The 22,924-nt window shown below is 41.5% G+C and overlaps 1 protein-coding gene across 6 annotated transcripts in view; it reads left to right on the forward strand.

Annotated features, from left to right (window-relative positions):
• The first annotated feature begins 4,705 nt into the window (after nt 1–4,705).
• GRIP1 (glutamate receptor interacting protein 1) overlaps nt 4,706–22,924 on the forward strand; it is a 708,576-nt gene continuing 690,357 nt past the window's right edge. For all 6 annotated transcript variants that reach the window (XM_080659312.1, XM_080659305.1, XM_080659309.1 and 3 more), the window contains exon 1: nt 4,706–4,819. In XM_080659312.1, the coding sequence (XP_080515438.1) occupies nt 4,762–4,819 (58 nt within the window). In that variant the 5' untranslated portion in view covers nt 4,706–4,761. The remainder of the gene's footprint in view (nt 4,820–22,924) is intronic.

Consider the following 22,924-nt stretch of genomic DNA (forward strand, 5'->3'; position numbering starts at 1 on the left):
TACCTTCTTTCAACTACAGTTAACCACATGTCAGGCACTATGCTAAGTGCCTTCCCTGTATTAGCTCATTTAATGCTCACCATAACATTGTCATATAGGTATTACATTTCAAACATAGGGAAACTCAGAGTTAGACAGGTTAAAGAAATTGCCCAGAGTTGCAGAGTTAGTATGTGGTAGAGGCAGGATTTGAATATAGGTTTCTGTACTAGTGAGGTTTCAGAGGAACAGAACCAATAATGTGTGTGTGTGTGTGTGTGTGTGTGTGTGTGTGTGTGTGTGTGTAAAGAGATTTTTTTTCTAAGGAAGTAGCTCACACGATTATGGAGGCTGACAAGTCCCAAGATCTGCAGTCAGCAACCTGGTGACCATGAACCAGACCCAGTCTGAGTCTGAAGGCTGAAGAAAGAGAAGAACCAACGGTGTAGTTCCCTTCCAAGGCCAGCAGGCTCCAGAGCTAAGGAGATGTGATAGTTCCCATCAAAGGCAGGAAAAAGCTGTCAGGCAGGAGGAATTCTTTCTTACTTGGGGGAGGGTCAGCCCTTTAGTTCTATTAAGGCATTCAGCTAATTGGATGAGGCCCACCCACATTAGAGAGGGCAATCTGCTTTATTTACTCTACTGATTTAAATGTTAATCTCATTCAAAACACTCTTACAGAATGATGTTTGATCAAATATCTAGGCATCCCATAGCCCAGCCAAGTTGACACATAAAATTAACCACCATTGCCTCTCTGACTCTAACCACTGTGCCCTGTACTACTATTTCAAAATACACTCTACTGTTTTTCTTAGATGAACTTTCATTTTGCTTCCATTCCTTACTTGTTAGATTTCTTCTCCTTCCATGTTTTCCCTTTCCCCAGTTACATTCTCCTAACTGAAAATTTTAAAGTTAAAACTACTGTCATTCATTCTGTTTGCTTTCTGCTCTCTTTATTTTTTCCCCCCAAGAAGACAAACTATCCAAGGAAGCTTCTTTCATTTTAAATGTTCAAAGAGGGTTTTGCTGCGAAAGTGAGTTAACAACATCTAAAAGAATCCTGGGTACCCACTAGGAGTGCATATCAGGTGTTAAAAGAGTTTTCAAATTTGCTGCATGCCATAAAAAAGAAGTGCATGTTTGGTAGCAGTTCTAAAACTTTCAGGTGGCTGCTTAGTATGCAGTGTACATAGTTGGAAAAGTCAATGCATGATTAAAAAAATATTGTGGATGTTTTTAGGCCCTGGAGCCAATCCAAAATAACAGCTGGGATTTTATATCTCCTGGGGGACTCCTCAAACGCATGAAATTCAGTCTCAGGAAGTCATCACACTCTGTTAGAATGAAAGCCCTGTGAGCAGAAGACTGGAAGCTCAGTTGTCAGAGTACAAAGGAACTGAAAGGGAGGCTGCTCTTTCTATCACATACATTTTCAATTCTTTAATGGGCTGAGTGCATCCATGGAAGTTTGAAAAGGTGATCTAATAGCAATATTAAAGCTTTTAGAGGTTTTTTCCTTTTCTACCAAGTGAGAGAGGCACGAGTAGGAAGAGAACAAGTTTCTTCTCATTACTTTAAAGTTTTACATAGAAAAGAAAATCAATCGAGGGCACACCCAGGATTATGTCCTGTGGCCTGAGCAATCAACTGTGTACACTGCATAATTAATTTTAATTAAACTTTGAATTCTGTAAACCGAGACTATAAAGCCATTCAAATTGTACAAATAACTTAGAAGAACTTGTATTTTAAAAAAAAGGAGCACCAATTCTTAATATAAGTGAGCTAATGTTTAGAAACAGACATTTCGGTTGTAATTGCAGTTAAAGTCTTCAAAGGACATTGAATTTCAAATTTAGTAAAGGAGGAAAATAATATATCTTATATCCAACTGATTGGTAGATATCTTCCTCATAAAGTTTCCAATAGTATTACAATTTCCTTGGAATAAATTTGTATATATGATGCTTTGGATATGAGATGACTTCAACAATAAACAAATATATCAGACAAAGTTTTCAATGATTAAGTTATCTCTTTTATTTCTGGTTTAATATTATCAAGTGTCATAGTATTGTGAAAAGGATTCATAAGGGCCTATTTCCCCGAGGTGATGTTCTAGTCATAGCCCAGGTAGCCTACATGAGGTTTAATCCTACCATCATTAATTATCATTGACTGAATGCTTACTGTCCCTGGCTCTGGGGGTGCAAAGAGGTAAGCCATAGTCCCCCCCTGAGAGAGCTTAGAGCCTGATGACTTATATGTACATACAAAGATGATACAAGGTTGGATGTTGTTAACGAGTGTTCAGGCAATAAGTACTTTGAGGTTGGGAAAGATAGAAATCTATTCTTAAGAGTTTCTTTACCAGTCTCAGTTGCATAATCTGTAAAATAATATCTGACCCTAACTCATAAGGATGTGTTAATTTGATCTTCCACTACTGAATTGTAATTGTCTTAGATTCCAGGCTTTTAACCCGGAGTCTAACACCTTAGTAGGAATTTTGTCTACCTGAGTTAAAATACTATTATTTTAACTGATGTGCACTGGAACTCCCTATCAACTGTAATTTGTCAGGACTCAATCTTGGCAGGACAAGCGCACCAGTGAATGTACTTACTTCTACAAGTATAGTTCCATCCATATTTTAGTGCATAGGTTTTCTAGCATGATGCTTGTTAGAACCACCACAAACACATACAAATGCTATATAAGACACTATCAAAACAAAAACAAGCATGACCAGTGTTTAAAACCTAGGTCTTAGCCTGCATGCATACACCAGCTGCCTTGGTTATGGCTGGGTTTGCTCTGTCCTTTGGGGGGAATCCATGACAAATGCCTTTCTCCACATGAAGGATAGTGGGACCAGATCTTGAAACAAGATTAGGCTAAGACTATTTCAGGACAGAGGGTGGACCATTGAAAGGTGACAGGAGTGACGGTCATATTGATTTTCTGAGTTTTGCTTCTCAAAGAATCTGGAAAGAAGATCTGAGCAGCACAGACCAGATTTCTAAGGATAACGGCCTGGGATGGTTTGACTCTGCCCTTTGACTCCCTTACCTTTGAAGCTCCCGGGCCTGGGCCTTTCCATTGCTTAGGAGAGATAGCCACTTGTTTTGGCACCTGAGCATTTCTGTCCTGACCGACAGCCACCCGGCCAAGGGGCGGCAGCAGGAGCACACATCAGCCTAAGACTACTTATGCAGTGGCAGAGAGAAAAAAAATCCTACTTTGCTGCCCTTTGTAGTTATTAAATTCTCTGGTTGTATGATGATGTTTCCAAGAAAAGAGAGCCAATGTCCTCAGTTTGGGAGAGCAAACTGCAGTTCCGTCAGAGGCCAAAATAAACTGCAGGTCAGAGAGAGTCATGGCAGTGCAGTGGTTGGTCCTCCACAACCTACAAATCAGTAGCTGTCGCCTCAGGGCTCGAAATTCTTCAGTCCACATCAGATTCTTGGGAGGGGAAGACATAGGTGTCATGGAGCCAGGACCCCCACCTTGGGGAAGATGGACTTCATAACTCTGCAGGACGTTCCAGGTGTCATTTGTAAGACTGTCAGGAGCCCCACCTAGTATTATTCTTTTGAAATTACAAACAAGGGCCCCCATATCTGGGCAGAATCTTCCAGGGTCTGCTGTTAAGCTGTCCTCCCCCTGCCCCCTTATTCATTCCGATATTTCTAAGAGCTTATGACAAGGGGAAACAATTAATCATAAAAACATGACCATAAAACCCTTCTTATACTTGAAGACGCAATTAGATATTCACTCCGCCAAGATCTCCTTGATTCATTTAAAACAAAAGAGGTTCTCTACGAACGCCCTTCCCACCCCACCAGAACAAGTATTCCGGGAACCATGGCTGGTCATCCCGAAAGTTGCTTTTTCCCTTAGTTGAAGGGCGAAGTTAGAGAATCCATAGCTGCAAAGTCTGGACTTGGGGGAGGGGGTGACAGCCGGGGCGGGGGGAGCGCGGCGAGGAGGAGGGACTAGAGGAAGGACACTGCCCCCTACTTCTTTGAGGTCGTCGCCTCAGCCGGCGGAGCCGCCAGTTTGGGTCTGGGGAGGGACGAGTGGCGGCCGTAGGGGAGCGGCGTGGGCTCCGCACCCGCAGCGGGGTGCCAGGCTCCGTACCTGCGGCCGGGCGCGCTTCGCAGGCCGCCCGCCCGGGGCGCGGAGGGTGTGAGCGCGCGCCCCCTACGTGCCCGCTCAGCTCCGCGCGCCTCGCGGGAGAGGCTCCGCCGCGAGCGCCGGGGAGCCCGCAGCCTCAGTCCTGCCGCCCGCGGAGCCTTGTGCGGCGGCAGCGGCTCCGAGTCCCACCTGCTGGCGGCGGGGAGACAAGGAAGGGGAAGAAGAGGAGGAGGAGGGGAGAGAGGCGGCGGCCGGAGCCCACTCCTCCCCCCGGCGCCCACCTCCCGGGGGCTCCGCAGTCCCGGCGCCCGGCCTGCACGCGCCCCCCGCCCCCGGCCCGGCCCGGCCTCGCGTCCTCACCGCGGCAGCCGCAGCTGCAGCCCCTCCAGCCCGGCCCGCCCGGCCCGGCCCGGCCGCCGCCACCTGGAGCCGCCGGCGAGTTTGAGGCGATAGTGGGGCGCGTGGCGCCGCCTCGATGTGCCCGGGAGCTGCCGCGGCGCCCCAGCCCCGCTGAAGAGCCGGAGCGCAGCGGCCACTCGGGAGGGCGGGCGGGCGGGAGGCGCGGCAGCCGCGGAGAGGGAGCCGGCGAGCGAAGGAGAGCGAGCCCCAGAGCCAGCGCAGAGAGCAGGCACCATGCCGGGCTGGAAGAAGAACATCCCCATCTGCTTGCAAGCGGAAGAGCAGGAGCGAGGTGAGTGAGGCCACGGCGCGGGGGGAGCGGGGACGGGGGTCCGGGCACGGGCCGCCCCGTGCCTCCCTCTCCCCAGTCCCCCTCCCGACCTGTCCACCGGCCGGCGGGGGAGGGGCGCCGCGCCCACTGGTGCCGCGGGCGAAGCCAGGCGGCGGCGAGCGAACTCTGAGCGATTTCTTTTTTGGGGGGCGAGGGGGGTCACGGGGGGGAAAGGGGAAAAAGAGAGGGTGCTGCAGCAGCCAACTTTTTGATTTAGGGAAAGGTTTTTCTGGAGAGGACCGAAGAGGAACTCCAGCTTCTCCAGGGCCCGCTCGCACGTGGAGCCCGGAGCGGCAGGGTGCGGAGTGGGTGCTGGGGGGAGAGGATAGGGATGTCCTGCGGTGCTTTAAGCGACTTTCCAAACTTTCCTCCCCCTCCCGCGGCCGCCTTCGCGAGGTCCCCGCCGGTGGCTGAGCTTCGATGGTGCTCCACAACCCAAAGTTGCTGGAGATCCTGGGAGGAGGAGGAGGAGGTGGTGGAGGAGGAAGAGCGCGTGGGCGGGAAGTGGGCGCTGCCTCCGGGCTCCGGAGGGGTAGGGAGGAGGAGGAAGGCTGTCTGTCCCTAGGCTGTGGGTCTGGGGCTGGGAGTGATGACTCGGAGATGAGCTATGCCCCAGCGCAGTCCTGGCTGTCAAGTTAATACCGCAAGACTGCGGGCTTTCACAGTTACTGTCTGTTTTCTTTGTGAAAGCGGCTCTCCGTGCCTGGTGACTTGTAGACCTTTTATGCTTCAGCCTGACCAGGGTGCTTGCTGGGCACGTTGCTTTTAAGTGACTTTCGGAGAGGAAAGTTGAAGGCCTTTTGCACCTTAAAGGCTTGGTTCTGTTGAGGTCATCTTACGGTGTTTGGTTTGTGCCGAGGTTGGCCAGGGAGTTCAGCTCGGTAACCTGGATATGAGTGCACCAGAATTTCCAACGCAGGCCCCAAGGGGCTGGAGAGGTGTGTGCCTTGTGTGTCTGCTAGCATCCACAGGGACCCTGGCTGGCAAGGTCCACCAGGATTATTCCCCTGCTTCGCCCACCCCGGCCTGCCCTGGCTTCGAGGAAAATGCTTTAGACTTGGATGGGTTTCAGGATGCTGGATTTGCATGGGCTGTGGCCACAGTCTGTGCTGAGGTTAAACGGTGCTGCCAGGGTGAGTGGGTGAGGAAGCAGGAGGCCAGTCTGGTGTATGGAGAAGGCAGAGTTGTCAGGAAAGCTTACTCCAGCAGCTGACGAGTTGGTGTGGAGGGTGGCTTGGTTATTGAGCATGCCAAAAGTTTCAGGCTTTTGAAATGATGTTACTACTGAACAGCCAATGCACGATTTCCAGTTTTTCTCTAGGTGGCACAACCTGTCTGGCTTATATCCCGTTTAATGACTCAGGGAATTCATCCCCCTTTAACTACTTCTTTCATAGATATGTGTGTACATTTCCAGCACATTTTCTGGCCAGCGACTTTGCGTTTACCTACTCAGAAGGCACCCTTTAGGAATGCTTCTGCTTTTTCATTCAGTTAATCATATCTTTAAAGAGTGGCAAATAGTGGTACCAATAATTTATAACCAGGTGAAAGCACTGCATGCAAGCGTTCTGTCAAGCATGGACTGTCTCTCCTATCAACTAAATGTATCCGTTTGCTAAAGAAAATACCGCAGTACTGGCAAAAAATTTAATCAGAATGCTGAAATGGGTAGATTTTTGGATTGTGACAAAATGTATGTCTTTTAGAAATATACGGTAACTTTGAAAGGTGATCAGCTAATCTGTTTGGTGAAGATAAGACCGAATTTCCTCCCGAATGTAAAAATCTGAGTCAAATTGGGTGTTCTGTGTTATCTTCTTCCATAGGAGAAAACAGGGAACCTTTGTTAACATCGCATCTTTTTCACTGTAAAAGTTTCTTACTTTTTGCTTATATTATGTGATGCTTTTCTAATTGGTATTGGTTTTGTGTGGTTGTGGTATTTCTTTTTGAGGTCCTGCTTCATTGGTACTGCACAAATATGTATAGTTTATTTTAAAATCTACTACTTTGTGTTTCAAGTGTGTGTGTGTGTGTGTATGTATACATACTATATAAAGATATATTTAAATTAATGCATATGTCAGAGGACACTGCTTGAGATTGGCTTATACTTTTGAATTTTACTGTAAAGTAATGAGCAATGTTTTCTATTTGCATTTGAAATCAGATTGTATTTACAAATTTAATTGATTCAAATAGTGTTGATTTAAGTTCCTGTTAAATATAAACAGAAAGAGTAAATTATCAGGTTGGTCAGGAAAATAATGAATATAGAGGAAACAAATACATTAAAAAAATCTTTTTTCCAGGAATAACATTGACTAAAAAGTCAATTTCTAATATGTTACCATTAAATTCTAAGGTTGGTTATACTGATATAACTAACCATTGCTCTTTCCACATTCTCTACACTCAATTTACATTTAAATATTCTAAAACCCATTATGGAGACTACTCTAGCATAACATTTCTTCATGTAGATTTTATTGAGCTAAATCTCTTTCTAACACTTAATGCAAATTGATACAGGGTGCTAGCTTCTTTAAGGACCACATATTTGGACAAGTATTTCTCAGTATTGTTCTTTAAAAAAATGCTGATCTCAACTCAAAAGATTCAGGGAACCTGCTTTATTGGTATTGCCACACACAAAGAGAGGTTAGCCAGTCTATAAAGATTCATGCCATACCTGTACACCATGGATAACTTGGATTCATCTTGAAGAATTTCTGTCAAGATATTGAGTGAATTATTGCTACTGCATCCCGTGCTGAGCAGGGAAACTGTAGCAGATGGGTTGTTGCAGTAAATACAGTCACTTCCAAAATGGCATGTTATGATTCACTTATGTACAGTGACATATTATTAAAACTCAGGACACATTTCTCTGTCCTCCCCCCAGTTTTCTGCCTAAGCGGATGAACCCAATTCATTTAGAAACCACCTAATACACCTCTGGGTGAATGTTTCAGGAGAAGTGAAATGATCTTCAAACTGTTCTATTTAACACCCCTTCCAATCAAATTAAATTAAGTAATTTATTAGTTGTTTTAATCTTATTAGCTGATCATGTGTAATAGGAATATAGTGGTTAAGGAAAATCTCACTGTAAAGGAATAGATGCCTCAGTAATTACCGATGCATTTCTTTTGCCTTGTATGCATACACACACACACACACACACACATTCACCAGGGGAAACAGGTATGCATTTTGTATAGCTGCTCTCCCCCTGGCCTTTCTGTTCTTACAAGTTTTGGAGGTTTACAAGTGAACTTGAAAACTTCCCTTTGGACTTCTGTAGAAATTATTGTGTCTGGGGTTTTGTTCTGTTTTGTCAAATGAGAGCATTTGCGTCTCTTTAAATAAAAAGAATTAGCTTTTACAAAATATCTATGAGAAAACACAGGGGACTTAAGTAGTGTGCCTTTTTAATAGCTTTGGTCTGTTTCATTTTCCACATCACAAGGAGATCTGGTGACTCTGCCACCACAACCTGCTTAACAAGAAGTCCAATTTGAAATTTGAGTTTTGACCTCGGAGTGCTGTGGGGAAGGGAGAAAAAAATAAAAATGCATGGGGAGTCTGCTGTGTGTTGGGAACTGTGATCCACATTTCACATACATTATTTGGTACAACCTTACTGCATACCTGTAAGGTAGGTATTACTATTATTTACTCTGATATGAAGAAACAGATAATCAGAAAAGGGGAAAAAGTTGACTAAAGTTACAAAGCAGAGTTAGGGCACAGTTTCTAAAGAGATAATTTTAAAAAGTTATATTTCCTGAGATAAAGTTTTCCGATTATATCAACATTATAACATCATATGTTTATTTTTTAACAGAATTTTAATAAACTGCCACCAAATCTTTCATTAGAAGAGTTTTTTAGTTACATAGCTATCTGGGAGAAGTTTCCACAGTATATTTTGGGCATTTAACAAACTGACTTTGCTACATAATTTTACTTACTCAAACCATAAGCATTGGAACACCAACATATTTTTAAGTAGAGTTATTTGACCAAACTTAAAGAAACTCATTCAAGAGAGTGGTTTTTCCACCAAAGAGTTGACATAATCACGTGGTTTTCCCATTTGTCATGAAGGTAAGAATGGACAAGCATTAGGTATTCTTCCTCACTGCAATGAACTGGGAAAGTACTATATTGTTAATAGCCATTGTGCATGTGCTCTTTTGCCAACATTTTATTTAATTAAAGCCATCCATCTGAACTCTCAGCCTGACTATCCGGAGGCCCAGTGGCCAAACAAAGGGACGTCAGAAGCTGCTTTCTTCTGTGGCAGCCTGCTTGGTTCTTTTGTGGAGAAAAAGAAGTATCACTGTGATTGGTACTGGATATTAAAAACTGAATATCAAAGAGTTTTAAAACTGTTACATTAAATGCTGGTAGGGGCTAATGGTAGAAGGCACTTAGGATTTGATTGGTTTATTTTCAGTTAAAATATAATAGTAATTTAGTAATACAACATACAAAAGTAATAGTAATACAAAGTAACACATCTAAGAGAATGCAATTCAAACCTAAGGCAAAACCTGGGTTTGCATGTCTTGTTTTATCTCTTATTGAAGTGTATTTCTTCTTAAATTTGAAGGTTTCCTAAATATAAAAATATATCAATACAGATCTCCTCATTCAAGAGAACTACATGGGTAGGCATGTTAATGGCCAAAGGGTGCTGTCAGTTTTATGGGAAAGTTGACGCTCTTTAAAAGTATCTACCAATTAAAATTCACCTGATTGACTTCCTTACTGCCTTTCATTTCAACAGAGATTAAACTTTAAGCACCAAATCAGGTGTTGAATAGAATGGGGAGACGTGGCTCCTATTCTAGATAGATTTCTTAGTCCCATCCAGCAGAGAGGTGGACCACAAGATATTTGAAGTTGAACAGCTGTGTGTTTAAATCCACTTAAGCACTTCCTAGCTCTGTAGTCTTTTTACTACTCAAAGCAATTGCATTCTCCTCTTTATGATGAGGACAAGTAATATCTACCTAATGGGAGGATTAAATGAAATTAGCAAATGTGGGGGAATTTATGACAGTACTATGCATATAGTTCAGGGCTCAGTAATAACAACTGCCATTATTTTTATATCTTGATCTAGATCTGTAAACCCAATACCTCAAGGTGATGATGAAATGATACATTTTTATTATTTAAAGACTTCATAAACTAGTAAAGAAAAAAAGGGTCATGTTTTATGAAAAGCTTCACTCAAACACAACTTTATAAGACCAAGGTGTTTGGTATATTCTAGTCCAACTCTCTCAAGAAGAAGAAGAAACTCCAGTGTAGAGAGAAATGTGTCCAAGGCCACATTTCATACATAAGTAAACTCACCACTAACTGGGGAGGAGTTTAGTTGGGAGGGGATGTGAGAACTGATGTTTTGGGCAAAGGTCATGGCATGTCCCAAAGCACTTTGGGAGTAAAATATTCCAGGAGCTACTCCTCATTTCTTCGGGGCTGAAATATAGAATATGCACATGCATATTGACTATTGAATATGATTATGCTTTTCCCAATGATGTGGAAAAACTGGGTGGGAAAAGATGAGACCAGAGAGCCAGCTTTGGAAGGACTTTGAATGCCAGATTGAAGAGTTCAGTTGTAATCCAACCGTTGATGAGTTAAAGGAAAGACTTCAAGGGAGAAGTGAAGGGATCAGATTTGCATCTTAGAAAGGTCACCTTGGCAGCAAGGGGGAAAGATTGGAAAAGGGAGCGACTAGGGGTGGAGTTGGGACCAGGTAAAAAGCTTCTGCCCTGTTTCAGGCCATGAAGAGATACTCGGGAGGAGGATTTGAGCAGGTGAACGTAGGAAATATGGACGGTGTAGGTCTCTGGTATAGATAGTGATTAGAGTCAGAGTTGTGTCATGAGGCCCAGTGCCTGGTATTCTTGTCACCACATATTGCCTTTCTTTTTTTAGAATATGTTTTTATTGATTTTTAGAGAGAGAGGAAGGGAGAGGGATAGAGCAATAGAATCACTGATGAGAATCATCATCGATCAACTGCCTCCTGCATGAGGCCTGCAGCCTGGGCATGTGTCCTGACTGGGAATCCAACTGTAACCTCTTGGTTCCTGGGTCGACACTCAGCCACTGAGCAACACTGGCCAGGCCATATTGCCTTTCGTTTTCCTCTCCTCCCCAAATCTAAGGGGAAAATGTAAACATAATTTGGCAGAATAATGTAAAAGTAGAGTACCACCGAAGTGATTGGGTACCAAGCTCGGTCATGATGATAGGTTAATGGACACTAGTTTCTTTTAACTATATAAAATTCATATACTATCTAATCCTAAAGGAAAAATAATTATTATCCTGTGCATTTATCTCCTAAAACTAATTTGGAATTTTAAGTGATTTTTTTTTTAAACGGAAAAAGAGAAAAGTAGTAATTATTTTATACAGATATCTTCCCTAGTAATAGAATTGGGTAGATTAAAAAACACACAGTATTAATAAAGTTTTAAATACTTTTTTATACTGGACTCAAGATGAGAGAACCAGGATTAAAGTTCTCTCTTAGCCATGTTCCTGATTATTGTGTCTGGGCGCAGCCTGCTTTTCTGAACTGCCCTCTTCTCATCTGTGATGGAAGGATGATTCTTGATATGCCAGTCTCCTGGGGTTACGTTACTGGTGAAAGCTATTATTGTTACATGGTTATGTTACAAAGGGAGGAAGTTGTTGAAAGACCGAGATTCTTAAAGTACACTTGTCTATGAGCTGGTGGTTACTGGATGGAGGCGTTATTTGCATAACTTCTGTTTCATAAACCGGAATTTTTCATTAAAAAATCCTAACTCTTAGTCTTCCAAAATGAAGTTCAAGTATATTATGCTCCCCTCTCAGGCCTCCATGTATAATAAAATAACCCAAACGGTGCAAATTATAATACATAGCTTCACAGTTCCTCAGGGCAGCCTTCTTCTTGGCTCTGCCTGGAAAAGTCCACCTCGGATGCTGAGTGGGCCTTGCCATTACTCCTGTCATTCACTTCCTGCTTCTCTCCAGTACAGACTTCTTTACTTATCAAACCAAAATCATGGGTGGAATCATTTCAAGGGAGATCTCCACTGCCAACTTTTAATTTTATTATGATTTAAGTATGTACTAACATAAAACCAGGTATAAACTTATGATGGTCATAGCTCTTATCCAAACACAAAACCAAAACTGATTTTGCAAATGAAATACAAAACTACCAAAAAAATCAGTAACTTTCAAATTAACATTTATTTCTTGTGACTTAATATTGTTTGCCTGAAATTAAATTCTCTCTTGCAGTGTGAATATGGTACTCGCTGCTATGGAAAGGAATACTGTCTTTTTCTTTTTTTTTCTAGTTGAACGCCTATAGAACCTTGGTTTTAACAGCCGGTTGTCACTTGGTCTGTCTGGAGCATGTGCATATCTTTTACATATGAAGACCTCCATTCTCATTGGTCTGTTTTGCACCATTGTGATCCTAAATACAAAATCCAGTATGGTGCTGCAATTGGTGGCAGTGTTAGGCAGCATACTACATTCGTACTTCTTGAACTATTTGTGGTGGAGTCTTTTTTTTTTTTTCTCAGTCTGGTATGTAGTCCTGTACATAGTGAGTGTACCATGTGCAACTTCCACCTGACTCTGGTCACACCTGTACTTGTCTATGTCCTTTTCAGTGAGATGAGCTCATATATCACAGACTTAGATATTGGGGCAATGTCTTATTGCTACAGGAATTTCTAATCACCTACCTTCATTTTCAGTACTCATGTAACCATGAACAGGTAATAAACAGTTTTCTGCCTAGTATTGTCCACAGATCATACTTTGAATAGTACTGGATTGGAATACGTTTATGTAGCTGGGGTTGTTGAGAAGAGTTCAGAAGGATGTGTGTGTGTGTGTATAAAAATGTACTTTTAAGATGTATATAATTTATTTTCTGTAGCTGCTTTCACTTTACCTTCAAGAGCCCATTCCCACTGAAGATGGAAAACACCTGATGATGAATGAGCGCATTATGCTAAGTGAAATAAGTGGCCAGAGAAAGACAACTACCATATGATTTCACTCATATGTGGGATCTAATGAACAAAGTAAACTAACAAAATAGAAACAGATTCATAGATAGAGAACAGACTGACTGCTGTCAGAGGGCCTGGGTGAAAAGGATGAAGAGATGAAGCAAAAACAAAACAAAACATAAAACCCCAAAAAACACCCCGGATGTGTCAGTTGATTGGAACATTGTCTTGTACACCAAAAAGGTTGCAGGTTGGATTCGAGGTTGGGGCAGATACCTGGGTAGCGGGTTCAGCCCTTCATCAGGGTGCCTATGGGAAGCAACTGATTGATGTTTTTCTCTTACATCCATGTTTCTCTCTCTTCTTCCCTTTCTGTCTAAAATAAAGAAAAAAAACATATCCTCAGGTGAGATTAAAAACAAAAACAAAAAACAAAAACCTCAAAGGCACAGACAACAGTATGGTGATTACCAGAAGGAAAAGGGGTTAGGAGGAGGTAGATGAATGTATGAGGGGATAAATGGTGATGGAAGGAGTCTTGACTTGGGGTGGTGAAACGCAATATAATATACAGGTGATGTATTATAGCATTGTACACCTGAAACCTATATAATTTTATTAACTAATGTCACCTCAATCAATTCAATAAAAAAAGGGAAAAAAAGAGCACATTAGTCTAAGGTTTAAAAACTCTTTGGTTGGTTCTCTTATTTCTCAAGGATTTCTCCTTCCCTCATTCGCAAGATGGCATTCGGGTGAAGGGAAAAGCTTCTTATACTCATGGCACTGGGTGAAGGGCATTTTCTTCATTGTGTGACCCTCACTGAGTCCATTGCTCTGCACTTGGCACACATTGTGACTGGGCGTAGTGCCCTGGTTCCAGTGAAATGAGCCTGTTCCCATTTGGTCTTGTCACCTTGGCAGCTGGTTTGGACTTCCTGGGCCTAGCCGTTGTGTCTGGCAGTACCTTCTGCAGACATGACCCCTGCATTGCTCCAGTGCCATGGTGAGTGCTGCCTCTGGGAAGATGGACCACCATGCTAGGTGATGAGGGCTACTGGTCACAATATTCACTAATGCTCTGAAAACTACACAGGTGTTAGTTTTTCTGTCGGTTTGCACTTGTCAAGGAGCTTGAATTCTTGTAGGATATCAGACACATGTGATCTTCTGTCCCCCTCCCTACATCCCCCTTTCCCTTTCTCTGTTGTACCAGATATCCGGAGTGGCTTATGTGACTTAAAAACTTCAAATTGGAAAGGACAGGAGTCAGAAGGGTAAATGAATGATAAGGGGGAAGAATCCTATTCCCATCATTAGGTGGGCACCTCTCCCTAAGCTCTGAACATCAAGAAAGAAAGAAATAGAGAAACTGTCAAACAGCTCAGGGATGACCTAGATTGAAACTGGCAAGTAATTTCAGCCAATACCTTCTACTGGTCTGCCTTGTATACAAACCTTTCTCACTTAATAGTTCATGATAAATCTGCTCTTTATATTTCATTAGGAAATGTGTGAACATGAGAACTGACATATTTCTTAGGGTTGGTCATGTAACTGCAATGTACATTATGTATTAGAGATTGATGTGTTTAAAGGTTTACTTTGTATTTTGAATAAATGCATTTAGATCACTAGATATACTAAAGATGTGTATGAATTGATATCAAAATTAAGTTTTTTACTGGTGAAGTGTTCATTTGTCTTAGTTTCACAGTTGCTGAATATAGCAGACAATATGAAAACTTGACACAGAGTTTGAGAGCATAAAGTACTAGAGTTTATCATTTGAGAAAAAGTTAATGAATAAAGTTTTCACCTGTCAGTACATTAAAGAACAACAACCAAAGAGTAGAAAATAACATAGGTAAACATTCAGATGATAATGTAATAGATATTTATTTGTTCATTTTTCTAATATATAATCTAATATATAATAGTTTTCTTCTTTGATATCTTTTAATGTTGAGTATTGATAGCTTCTGTTACTGATATTCAGAAATTCCTTTGAGAAAGACTGAGAGAAATGCACTAATATCCTCATGGAGTCATGCTTACATAGTCACAGGATGTCTACTAGGTGTACCAGTTAATAATGTGGATTTTTTTCAATAGATGGAATTACACATATGTTGATATATATGCGATTAGATATGTATGCTGTTTTGTTGTATTGACAGCAAGCTTCAAAACTTCATATGTCAAATTTGCTGAAGGTGTTAACATCATAGATATTTTTATGCTTAAAAATGTTGAATTTTGTGCCAAAAAAAAGCATTTGCAGGAAGTTTTAATTCATTACTTTATTTTGAAGAAAAAGCTATTGTATACTTCGGGAAGCTTATGCTGGTTTAAATGCTTTTTTTTAAAAAAATATATTTTATTAATTTTTTACAGAGAGGAAGAGAGAGGAGAGGGATAGAGAGCTAGAAACATCGATGAGAGAGAAACATCGATCAGCTGCCTCCTGCACACCTCCTACTGGGGATGTGCCCGCAACCAAGGTACGTGCCCTTGACCGGAATCGAACCTGGGACCTTTCAGTCCGCAGGCCGACGCTCTATCCACTGAGCCAAACCAGTTTCGGCAGGTTTAAATGCTTTAAAAGTGATGATTTCAATGTGAAAGACAAAGAACGTCCAGGTCAACCGAAAATGTTTGAAGACCAACAATTACAAGCATTATTGGATGAAGATGCGTGTCAAACTCAAAAACAACTTGTAGAAAGATTAAACATTGCTCAGCAAACAATTTCCGATCGTTTACAAGCAATGGGAAAGATTTTAAAGGAAGGAAATGGGTGCCACATCAACTGAACAAAAGACAAATGGAAAACCGAAAAGTCATCAGTAAAATGTTGTTTCAACGTCAGAAAGTAAGTCTTTTTTGCATCGAGTTGTGACTGGCGATGAAAAGTGGATTTATTTTGAGAATCCCAAATGCACAAAATTATGGGTTGATCCAGGTCAACCATCAACATCGACTGCAAGGCCAAATTGCTTCAGAAAGAAGACAATGCTCTGCGTTTGGTGGGATCTGGAAGGTGTGGTATATTATGAGCTTCTAAAACCAGGTGAAACCATTAATACTGATTGCTACTGACAACAAATAATCAATTTGAACCACACTTTGATCCTGAAATGACCAGAATGTTCCAGAAGACACAGTAATGTAATTTGCTTCATGATGACGCACCATCACACACTTCAAAACCAGTTAAAGACACGTTAAAAGATCTTACCTGGGAAGTATTAACCTACCTGCCATATTCACCAGACCTTGCTCCTTCAGATTACCACTTGTTCTGATCGATGGCACACCACCTTCTGAACAGTACGTCAAAATGTACGAAGAAGTGGAAAATAGTCTCTGAATGGTTTGCCTCAAAACAAGAAAAGTTCTATTGGAACGGTATCCACAAATTACCTGAAAGATGGGAAAATGTGTAGCTAGTGATGGACATTACTTTGAATAAAGCACTTTTGATGTTTCTCTTGAAATTATCGTGTTTTCTTTGATTACAAAATCTGCATTATTAACTGGTACACATAGTACATTGCTCTCTTCAGAAGTGTCAGGATTGTTGACTAAAAGACAGTGGCATTTAAAATTAGATTTTTCAGATGAATTCAAGTATTTCTTTTTAAATGTATAATTTTCTAGTAAGTGCAGAGCACATTTTCATTAAATGAGAACCTTGAACAAGGCAATATAAATTTAGTTGCTTTGTTACTGTTTCTCCCCCCCACCCCCCTATAATTTTAGTTAGAATGAAAATTTCAGGCTAGAGTCAGACACCTGTAGTGCTCCATCTGCTGAGAAGGTCCTCATTTGGCTTTGTTAGTGATCTGGAATGCTGATATATACCATGGTATATGAGAGCCCTACCACTGAAGGGTAGCCCTGGTTTTTCACCAACAAACATATAAAATTACCGAGATTGATCTAGGCTCTGAGTTCAATGACTGCACTTAATGAAAACCCTACCCTCTACTGATTGTGCTGACAAAAGAGGGAGGGCAGGTGTATTTGTCAGCTCAGGCTTCCATAACAAAATACTATAGGGGTGGGGGGAACATTAAACAACAGAAATTTATCTTTCACAGTTCTGGAGGCTAGAGGTCTTTGGTTGAGATGTCAGCATGGTCAGTCTCTGTTGAGAGCTCTCTTTTTAGATTGCCAATGGCTGCCTTTTCACTGTGCGAGTGCACATGGCCTTTCCCCAGAGTGTGCATGAGGTGGGGGGATGGAGAAAGCTCTCTACTGTCTCTTCTTATTAGGGCACTAAGCCTGTGGGTTCAGGGCCCCATCTTTATGACCTCACTTAACCTTAACTTCTTCTTTGGAGGCCTCATCTCCAAATACAGCCACACTTGGGTAAAGGCTTTGATGACTGAGTTTTGGAAGGACATAACATACAGTCCATACCAGACAGGAACAGAGGATTAATTGATGGTTTGTATAATGTTCCTATAAATTTCATCTTTCAGTGTCTGGGAACTGCTCCTTTTGGGCAAAAGATGATGTTCTGGTTTTAAAATTGAGGCTTCCAAATATTTTTGAAAGTTTTCTCTTTGAGTGTCTGTGTCCCCTCCATTTGAATCTGGACAGACTTGTGGGTGCTTTAACCAACTGGGTATGCTGGTTTTACCTCTGTGCCTCTGGGATCCACAAGACATGTAGCAGCTAGCTCCCTTGTTACTGGAACAATTGTGTTTGGAGTCCTGAGCCACTAGGTGGCTCTACTGCTTCTGATACCCTGAGGCCACCATGCTGTGGGGAAAGCCAGGGAGAGGCCAAGTGTAGGTGCTCAGCTTGGCAATTGTGGTCTTCAGTCTTCCCAGCCCAGACACCAGACAGGTGAGTACATGAGCCTTTAGATGATTTCAGTCCTCAGTTGTTGAGTCCCCCCAGCTTTTGAGTTTTCACAGCTGAGGTCCCAGATATCATGGAATAGATGGATACAAGCCATTCTTACTGTGTCCTGTCCGAATTCCTGACCCACAGAATATATGAGCATAATTAAATCGTTTTTAGAGGCAGCTAGGTTTGGGGGTAATTTGTAACACAACTGTCCCTTATCTCTCATTCAGTTGTATTCTCTGGCACTCACTGTTTATCATCAGCCAAATCCTGTCTATCCTCAGCCTCCTCCATTAACTTCCCCTCCCTCTTGCTCTAATTAAAACTGTACTCATCCGTAGGGCATTGCTTCCTCCTGCCCTCTCAGTGGTGGCAGTTTTCTCTCATATACCCCTGGAGGAGGGGTGGAAGGTCCTTTTTGTTCTTCTTTGCTACTTTTGAACTATTCTCCTTTCTAAAGATCCCTAACTCCAAATCTTGTGCCCTCAGATTACACAAACCACTGCTCATCCTTGTTGCAATCACTTTAGTCTATGACCATTTTAACTCCTGGCTCACTGCCACTTGTTCCCATACTACTTCTTTCATAATTCCTGATGATTTCAATGTACACATAAATTGTCCCCTCAGTTTCTTGGTGTCTCAGTCCTCTGCCCTCCCCACTTAATTGTTACATTCACCACTGTACCTCAGCTACTCATTTTCGTGGCCACTCTGGGGGTTCCTCAGGCACTTTTAGGGGTTCTGTTAGGTCAGAAACTTTTTATAATAACAATAATGATGTTAAGACATTATTTGCCTTTCGAACTTTCATTTACTCGTCATTGCACAGTGTAATTTCCTAAGGAATACATGAGGTGTGATGAACATCTCCACCCTGGCAGCTAATGGAATGTGTACTTGAATACTCTTGGGTTTTAAAATTTTCTGTTTTAATATTAATGCATATAAACCAAAAACTTTTTGGAGTCCATACTTTTTTTTTTTTTCCTAATCCTCACCCTAGGATATTTTTTCCATTGATTTTTCAGAGAGACTGGAGGGTAGGGAGGAGGGGGAAGGGGGAGTGAGAGAATGAGAAAGAAAGAGAAAATATCAATGTGAGAGAGATCCATTGATGGGTTGCCACCCGCATGTGCCCGGTTCAGGGCCGGGATCAAACCTTCAACCAAGGTATGTGCCCTTGACCCAGAATGGAAGCCATGACCCTTCAGTCTGAGGGCCGACACTGTAACCACTGTGAAAATCCGTCCTGGGCTAATTTTTAAGAATGTTGTAAAACCATCCTGAGACCAAATGTTTGGGAACTGCTGCCCTAAACCTTGTCATTACCAATGACTGCAATCCATCTTTGTCTCATCTTTAAGCATCCTGCTGTCCAATCAGGACCTATCTTTCTAACTCAGCCTCTATTATCCTGACTCTAATAGTCCTTCAATCCCGCTAGGACAGTGGTCGGCAAACTCATTAGTCAACAGAGTGGCAAACCGCAGCTCGCGAGCCACAATTTGCCGACCACTGCACTAGGACATAAAATCCATTGACCCTACCCCCTTTATACTATTCCCCACTCCTCTCATGTCCTCATTTCCCTTCTTCCCAATTTAAATTCCCTTCTTCCCAATTTAAAAACTCATCATCAGTCTCTTGGGTGTACTCTTAATTACCTCTCTCATTTTGTAGGATTCATCTGGAAAAGCTGGTTGAACCCAACTTTCTACCATTCTAGTTTATGCTTGTGTACTTTAATGTAGTTGAAGAAAAACCCTCAGCCAAGCTGACTTGTTTGACTTTAATCTCCCCATCACTAATCTGAAATGGGCCTTCCAGTGCTGCCAGGTCATCCAGCTACATTTCCTTGGTCAATTCATTCATGACTTCTGCCCTCTCACTCTCTCCTCTTCCCTCAACAAGTCCTCTTCCATTCTCAGTCTCAGCTAAAGACTTTGCTTCTTATTTCACTTAGCAACTAGAAGAGAACTTCTGCTTGCATTTGTACCCATGTGTTCTGTCTTCATTTCTCTTACTCTGGTTGAACTGTTTGCTCTTATCCAAGGTCAACCCTCCATTGGTGCACCAGATCCAATCCTACCATGTCCACTCCAGGTCGTGGCTTCAGCATGTCCCCTTCTCTCTCCAGGATCATTCCCCTCTACTGGATTATGGTCACTCTGCATACAGCCATGATGTTATTTTGCCTACGTTAAAATACAACCATCTCCTGACTCCCACTCCCTTCATTTACCACTCCACTTTTCTGTTTACTGTAATAGCAACTCCCTTGAGAGAGTTGTCAATATTCATTCTGTAATAGTTCTCTTCTAACTCCCTCTTGAACTGGTCCAATTCATTGTTTGGTCTCATTCTGTTTCCTTTTACCAAGATCACCAATGACCTCCATATTGTTAAAAGTAGTAGCCAATTCTCAATCAGTCAAAAGCATTTGAGATAATTAACTACCTGGGCTCTGAAAACACTTTATTACTTGGCCCCTAGGCTATCACATTGTCTCACTTCTCCTTCTTCATCTAATTTGGTGGTTTTCCCTCAGGTCCCTGATGCCTCAATATCATAGTACACCAGGGTTTGTTCTTTGTGCCTCCTCTTCTTAAAGCTCTCATCTAGTCTCGTCAGTATGCTGACCATTCCAAATTTGTATCTCCAGCTTAGTTCTTTTCCTGAACTCTAGGCTTCCCTATTCACCTGACTTTCAACATTTCTATTTGTACTGGTATGTGTAACAGGCAGGCATCTCATCATGATTACAAATATATTTGGTACTGATTCTCTCCCTCAAACCTGCTCCTGGTTTTCCACATCTTGGTGAATGACAAATCGGTCTTACCGCCTATTCATGTTAAGACCCTTGCTATCTTCCTGGGTTCCTCTATTTCTCTCACACTCCACATCCAATCTGTCAGGAAATGCCATTGATACCACCTTCAGAATATATCTAGAATCTGTTTATTGTCACCCACATCCACTACATTCAACTCAGTTCAAGCCCAACATCATCTATTTGTACCTGGATTATTGCATTCTCCTCCTGTTTTTTCCATTTGTCCCCTTGACCTCTGTTCTTACAACTATTTTCTGCAGAAAAGCCATAGTAATCTTTTTAAAATATCTCAGATCTGTTCAAAACCCTTTAATGGCTTCCTGTCTCACTCAGGAGTGAAAGCCAAAGTATCAGGGCCTACATAACCAGGCTTCCTGTTACCCACACATCCTTATTTTCCCATACTCGCCCCCACTCCCCACTTACTCTACTCCATCACATTGCCATGGAAACACCATTGTGCTCATGTCTCAGGGTCTTTCTTTGCACTTACTTACTCCTCCTGTTATCCGTACAACTCCCTCTCTGACCTTCTTCAAGTCTCCATAAATATAACTTTCCTAGTGAGGGAGGCCTTCCCTGACTATCTTAATTGAAATTGCCACCTCTCTAACACTTATCCTCTTTCTTTTTTTTGTTTTGTTAATTCTCACCTGAGGATATTTTTTCCTTTGAATTTTTTTTTTTTTTTAGAGAGAGAGTGGAAGGGAGGGAGAGGGGTAGAAGAGAGAGAGGGAAACATCGATGTGAGAGAGACACATGGATTGGTTGCAACCCGACTGGGGCTGGGGATTGAGCCTGCAACTGAGGTACATGCCCTTGACTGGAATCGAACCCATGATCCTTCAGTTTGAGGGCCAACGCTCTAACCACTGTGCAAAACCGGCTAGTGTTACACTCTTGCTTTATTTTTTTCCATATATATTTTATTTACTATTTTGCATATTATTTATATCTTGTGCATGCCTATTTATATTGTTAATGAAAACTCTATGAGGGCAGGGATTTTTATCTGTTTTGTTACTGCTATATTCCTAGTACACAGAAGAGTATTTGGCTTATAGTAGCTGCTCAGTAAATATCTGATGATTTGAGGCATTAAGACAGTATTAATAAGAGAATCAGAGAGATGATTTTCAGATGATGGAGTAGTTATGATCACATTTAGAATTTCTATTACTTTCATCTTGATTCTAGGAGAAGAAGAACCAGGGAAAAAAGTGCCGTATCATATTTAGTCTATCCTTTGGGGTTGAAGAAGAATTGGGACCTAAATAGACTACTATTATCTCAGGAGAGGAAGATGGCAGATGAGTAGGGAGTTGCTCTTCTATCAGTAGTAATCCATAGACTGGCTCTTGAAGGTGTTCTTTAATGTCTAGAGCTATAAAGTTTTCTGCTAAAATTATCCTCTGTTAGTGATATAGTTGATGTTTTAAAGCAGAAAAATGATAGAGGAATGTTTTAGTGAAAGTCTCTTTCTTGATATTTTGAGAAAAGATTGTTGTGTCATGGTTTTCTTATTTGTATCCACCCTGCCTGCCACGGTGCAAGGAATGGTGTAGATAGTTAATATTTGTTAACTGAATGAATGCATGAGACAAAAATGAGTTGGTACTGTGAAAACTAATGGTAGGAAAAAGTTAGGCCCATCTTCTCTCTGTCTAGAGGCAAAAGCTATGTAAAAGTCAGGAGTAGAGCATATTTCCACCTAGTATAATTACACATCACTGAATTATATCATGCAAATGTTTTGAGTGAAAAAATATTTTTTGTTTTTGTTATGTGGCATTTAAAGAGGTTTTGCCAATGACAAGATGTTTTTTTAAAAAAATCTGAATAGTTTACATATTTCTTTACCTATATATTATTTGTAATTCATGATTCTTAGAGGAAAACTGAAGGCAATATCTTTATAATAGCCTTCTTCTGTCCCTAGATAAATCCAATAGGTTTTACCAGTGTATAATAACATGCCAGTAAAATGAAGATTAGTATATTTTGCCCTAATTTTTCTAAGCCAATTCATTGTACTCTAATGGAGTGAAATAAAAAATGGCCTTTAATTGAATAATTTATTATGCCATTTGCTTTTTCTTAATATCAAACACAGGAAATAGTACTTAATCAATTTCCTTGCTTATTACTGAAACTAAAGGGCTGCACAGTTACATGGCAAGCCAATTAGGGAATGCTCATAAATTTTTTAGAAAAACATTTGTAATGTTATTATATAGCATCATTCTTTGTTCTAAGGCTTCATTGATATGTACATGCACTCTTAACTACATCTTTTTTTTATTT

Source organism: Plecotus auritus, assembly GCF_963455305.1.
Source record: "Plecotus auritus genome assembly, chromosome: 3".
Classification (NCBI taxonomy): Eukaryota; Metazoa; Chordata; class Mammalia; order Chiroptera; family Vespertilionidae; genus Plecotus; species Plecotus auritus.